Source organism: Diadema setosum, chromosome 9 (genome assembly GCF_964275005.1).
Source record: "Diadema setosum chromosome 9, eeDiaSeto1, whole genome shotgun sequence".
NCBI lineage: Eukaryota > Metazoa > Echinodermata > Echinoidea > Diadematoida > Diadematidae > Diadema > Diadema setosum.
The window spans coordinates 12,058,518-12,067,662 of record NC_092693.1 but is presented as its reverse complement, the minus strand read 5'-3'; the positions used below and the strand labels follow the sequence as shown (position 1 = coordinate 12,067,662).

The 9,145-nt window shown below is 42.7% G+C and overlaps 1 protein-coding gene across 1 annotated transcript in view; it reads left to right on the top strand.

Annotated features, from left to right (window-relative positions):
* The first annotated feature begins 412 nt into the window (after positions 1 to 412).
* Positions 413 to 9,145, top strand: part of LOC140233009 (monocarboxylate transporter 13-like) — a 43,122-nt gene continuing 34,389 nt past the window's right edge. Inside the window, exon 1 of the mRNA XM_072313115.1 lies at positions 413 to 967. Within this exon, the coding sequence (XP_072169216.1) occupies positions 781 to 967 (187 nt within the window). The 5' untranslated portion in view covers positions 413 to 780. The remainder of the gene's footprint in view (positions 968 to 9,145) is intronic.

Genomic DNA, 9,145 nt, shown 5'->3' with positions numbered 1-9,145 from the left:
AATCAATGTGAATCTAATCCACTCAAATGTGTATCGTGATACTCCTTCGGCCTTCAGGCCTTCCCTCAAAAACCATCCGGTCGAATCATTCATTATACAGCTTCCGTACACTGGCAAATTGGACCGACAAAGGTGTGTGTCAGTGAGGTGTGTGTGTTGAGTGTGTGTGAATGTGTGCCTGGGAAACCGTACGTACGAGGCCGTAAAATTTGCGGGCAGGTGAAATTCGCGATGAAATGCGTGCGTTTGTTTGTGTTTGGTAGCCGAATATAGATCGCACAACAGCGATCAGCTGATCGCGCGGTTGACACTTCCACTGAAATCACCGCTTAGTGTCACTGCTGGCATGTCGTTTTAGCTTGTAGGACGTAGGTGCAGAGTCGCTCGCAGCTGCTGGCCCGGCGAATCGTCTCGGCGAGAGACATCATCGCGCATCGGGAACAGATATCAGCTTCACAGGCTCACATCGTCCCGAGGCGCAGGGTTGGAGGCAATCGCCAGCGTCGTGCTGAGAGAGGGTCCAGTAGTTGTTGCTGACCTGCAGTTACGACGACTGTCTGTTTTTTCCATCTCTCAGAGCACTCCATTTGAATTTGAGCAAGCTCTGCATGTTGGATGAACAGACAGTGAGGCAGCTAGATACCCTGCTGCCGTCCGTCCATCTCTCACGGACCGGAGTATTGAGCTGACCCAGCACCTCCTCTGTGACTGAAGCTGGCTAAAAGGACCAGTTGTCTAAAATCAAAGCCGTCCTTGCTCTTAGCTCCGTCCACCACTACGATGTGCACCTGCTGCGATCGCTTCTCGTGTCCGGGAATTCTGCCGCGTCGATTCCAACATCTGTGGAAATGGATCGTAACGGCATCTCTGGCCATCGTCTACTTTGTGTCTTGGGGAAACATCCACAGCTACCCACTGCTCTTTGGACCCCTGCAGGATGATTTCAAGTCATCGGCCATCGAAACGGGTGAGTAAACTACCAAGCTTCCTGGCGAAGCCCATAGCTGTGCAATCTCGCAGCCTCAATAATCAATACGCTAGCACTACACTTGCCCATTGGCACTTCACGCTTCCATTGTCTGCCTCTGCGGAACAGCTGATTCCGACCGATGTGTAAATTCGACCTTCTCCACCCGCACTGTTATTTCGAGACACTATTGTCCTCTCTCAGCTGTAATGAACAACCGGTTAGGAAAAGTGCGTGGTAGGCCTCTCTCCCACTTCCCTTCACCACAGAGCACTGCGTCGCGTGATAAACACAATGTGAAACAATACATCATCAGAGTCAGACCGGAAACCTCACGAATTTCAATGAAGCAGAAGTTTGTTTTTAATGAATTTCATTTGAAATAATACACGAATTTCACGCAATTTGAGAGGACATCGAGAAACTGATGTGGCGGCAAACTGTGATTCAGAGGAGTAATGTGCCATGTTTCAAACTGGTTCAGTGTGACTGTACTCCGTATTCAATGAAGTTGACTTCGATGGAGTAAGCTATGTTAAACGGTCGAATACGGAATAAAGTTAAGATTCGATGTTTTTGTTTTTTTTTTTTGTCTTAGAAGTATCTCACATTTCACAGTTATAAGAATCACAGTCACATTGTGTTAAATTATAATTCTGAGTTGATGATGATGTCATGGAATCAGAGTTCGTATAAATATGTTAAAGAATGTTTGCTATCAATCAGTTCCTTTTGTTGAAATGAAATGAAGTGGAATTGTTTTATTTTTTATTTAGATCAACTTTTGGCATTCTGTTTGTTTCATTGTCCTCTTCTTGAACGTAAAACGACCTTTCACTGTTAATGAGTGCGTGATTGTTATTTGGACTTGTTGTGAGCGCCACTTAAAGGGATTGTATAGTTTTGGTTGAGACCTAATTTCAGGTTTCTAACACTTGTTTGGTGAGATAATGAGAAACCTCTTATGAAATAAGAAAGAGCATGTCATTCCATGAGGAATTCAACATTTATTTGATGAAATTTGGTTTTGAAATGGCTGAGATATCCAAAACGGAGCGATTCTAATAAGTGTGGGACCCACGTCTTTATTATGATCGCTTTGTTTTACTTTGTTTTTTGATGTTTCAGTCATTCCAAACCCGATTTTCATCAAATAAACTTTGAATTCCTCTTAAAATGGTATGATCTGTACTCTTTCATAAGTATTTTCTTGGTATCTCGCAAAAAGTTAAAAGCCCAATTCTCATCTCCACCAATAGGCCCCTACGGTACCATCCCTTTAATCACTGTACGCCCGATGTTTGGGCTTTAATCGGGTCCAGCAGCGCAAGGAGGTATCATACCTCCTTGGGTCCAGCTTACATGTTTCCTACAGATGTCAATGATAGTGGTCGCTCATCGATGGTCAAGAGTAACGTGATCTTGATCTATCAGCTCCCTTGAGTACAGGGGGAAACGCAACTTTGCCGTTTGCATCCAGAAACAACGGCAATCAAACACTGTTTTGACCGTGTCAAATATCTTTTTCAGCGTCATAAATGGTTGCAATGACGCGAAATCTTTGAGATGTGATAAATCTTGTAGACGAAGCCATGTTGGGAAGTCAGAGAAGTTAAGAACCAGCTCACTATTAGAGGCGGCATGGAGTATATCATTTTAGATATCAATCGCAGAACGATCGTAAGAGATTCCGTGAGGTGGTAAGCATGTGTCATGTCTTCATGAACACAGCCGCTCCTCTCACGATCACATGGACTCAGGAGGTATACATGTTTTGGAGCAGCTAGCAAGGTTCCCACCTCCCTGTTTGGAGTCACCTCGTCAACTCTTGGGGTTATTGTGACACCTAAGCTCTATCAGATTATACACACTAGGGTGACATAATTATGGAAAGACATACTAATATCAGTGAGTAAAAAAGCGCGTTCATGGCAGCGACTCTTTGATGTGGTCAGGGTATACTATACCCTTGCAATATCACTCGATGTGAACAGGCGTAGACATTATGGTAGAAGGGTTCCATCATAATCTTATTTTCCCATACTACAATATTCTTTGAAGTTGATTCACAGTATTCTTTGTAACGAGTAATGAAGTAGGGCCTATTCTTCCTCGAAACATAGCTTGTAATCGCGAATTGATAATTACGACTGTGAATATAGGAGGCTGTGAGATGCTTGGAGCAAGGAGCCTATATTGCCTCGAACAGAGAAAACGATGGCTAACATCGCGTTGATCCCCACCCGCAACAACAACACACAGAAAGTACAATGCAGTATATAGTCTGATTTCCAGACGTTTGTTTTTCATGGATAATGTATGATGCACCGCACTACATGATGATCAAGCCGCGACCGTGCAGTGACTGCTCGCTGTTTGTCTTGTGTCCCGCTTCAGACACGTTTCAGTAGGACTTTTCCATGTGATAAACATTTCGAGCATAGGCCTAAATGAATTAGACATGGAACTTATTACGAAAAGCAAACATAATGTGGATTTACTTTTTACACGAGCACAGGATCCAGAATTGCTAAACGATACCATGGCAACGTTCGTTGTTAATTTTCACTCCTGGTGATATGACAAATTTTGTATTCCTATAGCAAACGCCAATCATCGACAATAACAACAAAGGGTTATACAGAAAGCGGAATAATCGACACCGATCTGCTTCTTGCCTTGCCAATTTGCATGTAATGATCTTAGGGCAGATGGATGCGGTGATATTATGCTCACAAGATTCATATGAAGGAAAGTGGATATCGCTGCAACATTGAATACCTGCTACTTGAGACAGAAATATGCAGGATTGGGTTTACGCAAATGAAAGGATTTTCTGCCAGACTTGTTCAGTTTGATGGAGTTTCGGTGCTCGCTCCCCTTTGAGAACGGGTCAGTGCAGATGATTGTGACGATATCGTAATAAAAACATTTAGTTGCTTTGCCGCTAGCATCCCCACAAATAGAACTTATTTTGATTGTGTATTTCTTTGGATATAGGTTGAGGAAAAGGGTACATATAGGCGCATAAGTAAGTGGGGTTTGAGTTTTTTTGTGTGTGAATAAGAACAATGATGACCATGTGAATTGAGAGATGCTTGAGAGATTTTTGTTGATGTTAAAACTATATGAATGCAACTATAGGCCTATATGAATGCTTTCTGTATGCCTGATGATAACTTACAAAAAAAAAAAATCACAAGTTACAAATATGCCCTGGATCACTGATCATCACACTTTGACAAATCTATAAAGCTTTACAATAAGTGTGAATTATGAACACCTGTATAATTCTCTAGCTTATGTAATAGACGTGAGTTAGAAAGGGGAAGAAGTTGTTAGCGACATTTCTGCTGATGCGTGATTGTCACTCCGGTGTTCTTAGCGCCATTAGTGGTGATCGGGGAGTGGTGTGCTTTACGCTATCAGCATCACTACACACAACTGTTTGCTGTCAACAAGCATGACGGATCTAGTTCAGACTGGTTACAACCAGCCTATCCAAAGCTCATAGGTCTCAGCAGGAGAACGACTGCTAACAAACGGAAGGCGAATATTCGGAGAGCCGACTCAGATAATGATTAAGAAATAAGTCATGCGGCTTAGAAGTAAGAGGCGCCATTTACAGTCTTATTGACCTCGTTATGACTCGGTGTCGATCGATATCAAATCATTCCACTTCGTCTAACAAAATGTTGTGAGTTGCTTTTCTTCTTGCTAACTCGAGGGTTAACATGAAAAAAACGACAGACCCGGTTTAGAAAACAAAAGCAACAGCAGCAGCAGCAACAGCAAGTTCCATAACGCGTATAAGGCCTTACCTGAGCTTCGAAACGATACCGACAGTTTACGCGTAATGCATAGATATTAGTGAAGTGCAACAGTTTCATCGGAGAAAGAGATTGTTTAGATCTTGAAGATAGCAAAATCTCTTTGAGTACATATTACAATGTATATCACAACGCAGATCTTTTGATTAGCATAGCTACGAAATAGATTCGATTGAGGGTAGCCTACGGGGATATCCTCCTGAAAGAACAACTTTGTGTAGCTGGTTCGGTTGGGTGTCAAAGCAGGGAGGTGGGAAGAGATACCTCCCTGGTCAAAGCATGAAGCGTAAGAAACATAATTATTATTGTATATGAGTGAGTACTTTCGTAGTAGCACAATCCTATTGACAGTAAAAAAAAAAATAGTATATAGTGGTAGTGTTGTTGTCTCGGTATAACCCATGTATAACGGGGAATTGCATACTATTATTGCGTAGTAATCCGATATACAGTGGCAGGTAGCCCCACTTGTATTCACTTCTGCTACCTACTTTATATAATTTATAATGGCTCATCACTGTTTTCAAGACTGCATTGGTGATGGCATTCTACCTTGAACGTGATGGGAACGTCTATACTCCATTAATATTGATGATGGACATCAATGCCATGCAATGTGGCGGAACAGATGAGCTGCGAAACGGGGAGGTTTCATGATCCTAACTGTCCTCAAATGTTTTTTTCAATTCAAAGTTTATTTCATTTTCCGACAAAACATAAGTTACACTTCTTTTGACAACAGAGAATAAGGTAAACAGAACATTATGTATTGAAAAGAATGTACAACAATTGAGGACCTTATAGTAATTATACATTGTTGTAAAGAAAGAAACAGAAGTGATCGAAATGAAGTACATGTATAACTTTGCTTAAAGTGCGAAAAATGGAGAGACCCACTAAAAAGACAGAGCTTGTAGAATGTGGGCCCCTCTGCTTGTAGAATGTGGGCCCCTCTGCTTGTAGAATGTGGGCCCCTCTATGTTGCTGGAATAAAGGATAGAAGAAGGTAAATTATTAGCAAAGTTGAGCTATGACGAAACAAATATTCTCCCTATAAGTCGCTCCCGCCACTTTCATTTTTTTTTTTTTTTTTAAATCCCATGTTCCATCACCAAGGCAGGTCTAGACCTTTCACCAACATTTCGGTGTTTGCTCGACGCAAGCCTGTTTGTCAATTGAACAGACAGGTACAATTCCATACTGGGGAGGTGGAAACTAGCTTACCACCTCCCTGGACATACAGTGGATCGGTACGTAGCATGACAGTGTGGACCCTCTTCCACCTCCCTGATTACCATACTTGGTGCAATGGAGAAAGAGCAAATTCTCAGTTTTTTTCTGTGCTTCCCTCCTTTCTATATTGGAGGGGGGGGGGATGGTTCTTTCGCCTTGTCGTCAGGATTTAACAATACCGGTCTCGTAGGTGATTGTCTATTTTGTTTTTTTCTGCCGGTGACGAGGGAAAAAAGGGGCTGGAAGAAAGCGACTGGGTGTCCACGGTTAACTGGAAACCAGTTCGCGTGAAATTAATGTAAGATCTCTTTCATGATCACCATTTTTCCTTCTCCCTTTCTTCTTTTGCTTTCCCTTCTTTTGAGTTGAAGAAAAGATTGTTTATGGAACTGCACTGTTTACACATTTTCTTTCCAGCAGAATTTGCTGAAATGATGACGTCTTATTTAACTTTGATTTCAGATTGAGCTTACATAGGCGGCAGCAGATATAAGAAGTTAGACTGTGTCCTATTTTTCGTGACCTGATCGACGGGAAAAGGAAACACTTGAAACAAAATATATTTTATGCTAGTATGATTACGTTATACTCTTTTTTTCTTTTTTTTTTCTTCTTTTTTTTTTTGGTAGTGGAATTACTTGGGAAGGGAGCAGCTTTTATGTTTACATACTGATATTTCATTTTCCCCCCACTGCACATAATAACAACTTCTGTCTTTGTCAGAAACACGAAAAGTCAAGAGCGAGGGAGCCGGAGGGAGGAGAGGCCAGGGAAGGACCGCTGACTGACCTGCCAGTTGTGTTGTCAGTCTATTCTAGATAAGATAAAAGAGAGAGCAGCACATTTTCCTCGCATGCCTGGCTCGCTGAAACATCACTAGTCTCGGTGCAACACCAGAACATTTTTTTTTAAGGCAATGTGAATGAGGTATAAAGGAAGAGAACCATTCTCCCTGGATAGGGCTTATTAACAGCACGGTTCCTGACAAAAACACATACATTGTATACTGCAGACCAGCCGCCCGTAAGTCATTTGACACGAAATTCCCGTCTGACAGTGTTGAAATCTGATGACTATCTTCCACAGGATTGCAAGTTTGAACACAGATACAAATAATATCTGCACAGATGGGTGCTAAAAACAATCATGATTTGGAAATGAAGGCCCGATATTAAAGAGCCCCAAAATGTGTACCAACTGTAATCATTGTACATGGAGCTTCCCAGTGTTGATGAAAGGCACATTTTTGTATAGTGAATCCTGAGTTTTGAGGTGTATAGTCTGAGTCGGGAATGGTGGGTAGGTTGGAGGGGCCCGGGGGGGGGGGGGGCGGAGAGAAGACAAAATCCGTTTTCGTCTTAGACAGCGTCGTCAGGGTAGGGAACTCTGTTGAAGCGGTAGAATCCTTTGGGAGTAACTCATGCATGCAATTCACTGTAGTCTGGAAGGGAAGACTAGCCCCGCATCTACGATCCAGGGACCAAACAATCGAATAGTCTGGTTTCCAGACCCCATTCAAAAAACAGCAATCTAAATGCTGTACTTCGAATTACATCAACGAAGCAAAAAACCATCGAAGATTCAAGTTCGTGCCAAGGTAACTGCAATAATCATATACAATTTTCAATGATTGCAATACTATTTCATTGGCGTAGGACATCGTATTGTATTGATGCCCTCATTTTTTCCGCAATCAGTTGCACAATCGAATTGCTCCTGGACAAAATACCTTGGGAATGAATTCCCCGGGACGCGACAGCAAACCCGAACAATTGCCCCGTGCACGAGCACGCCCCCTGTTTGTATATCGCGAGGACAAGGTCACACTCACCGGGTATAACGTTGAGGAATAATAGTTACGTTCAGACGGCAGGCCCTAACCTCGAGGTTAGGAAACCTCGAGATTTAGCTCTTGCCCCCTAACTACGACGTGTGTCCACACGACGAATCTTAACCTCGAGGTTACGAAACATCGAGGTTAAGCTTCTGCCCCCGTAACTACGAGTGGGTCCCACTCGATGTTAAAACCACAAAACCGGAAGTTTCAGCCCACACTGCTAACAAGGCGTCTATTTATTCTTTAGTCCAACCCTGTCGGACTCGCTTACAGGTACTCTTTTTCTCTGTCATGGTATGCAGAGATAGCACTGCACTGATGACTTTATGCCTTTATGAAGATATTCGTCGAAAACATTTTTTTTTTTTTTTTTTTTTTTTTAGCGTCGGAGAAAAATATAGAATACAGTAGCGAGTTCGACGTGTTCAGTTTCAGAGATCAAGCGCATGGGAAGAAAAGATGATGTTGTTGTGTCGTGCGTCATAGGTTTTTCACGTGTAGTGTATTAATTGTGGTGTACGTTTGGGAGGTTGACCCGGAAGCAGAGGGAAATTGTGGGGGCTGGAGTTTACGGCGAGGTCACTCTTAACTTCGAGTTCGTTGTTTTTTGTGTCCACACGGTGCTTAACTACGAGTGGGGACCCCCCGCGGCTCGTGGTTAGAGCGCTAACCATAAGATTTCTCGTGGCTCGAAACATCGAGCAAACCTCGAGGTTTGCTAACTACGAGTGCGTCTTCACGGTCCCTAACTACAAGCTCTAACCTCGAAGTTTCCTAACTTCGAGGTTAAGGGCTCCCGTCTGAACGTAACTGATGTCGATTGGCCGTAATGACCTGAGGAGAATTGGATGAGGAGGAGGAAAAGGATGATGAGGAGGAAAAGGAGGAGGAGGAGGAAAAGGATGAAGGGCCTGAGTAGGGATACGACAGAATGGGAGTGCATCTCATCGATCAGTGGTATGCAACAGATATTTTTGTGAAGTGATTGCATGAGAAAACGGACCTTAACAGCGCACTGCTGTCAAATTTCTGTACTCGCCCCTCCAAGGAACAACGTTTTATAATGACATCAGCATCTTTCGAAAGACTCAGGTCGATGCCGTACTGCGATTTCTGACATGATAGAATAAGCAGAAATTACGAGTATTGGACATTAGTCATTAGTCATGTCAGATGGTCACGTAATCGCCACATCCGTATGCCAAGTTTGTTGTCTTTAAAAATTAAACCCCATATGATCAAATTATTTTTTGATAAATGGAGTACAACCATAGCATA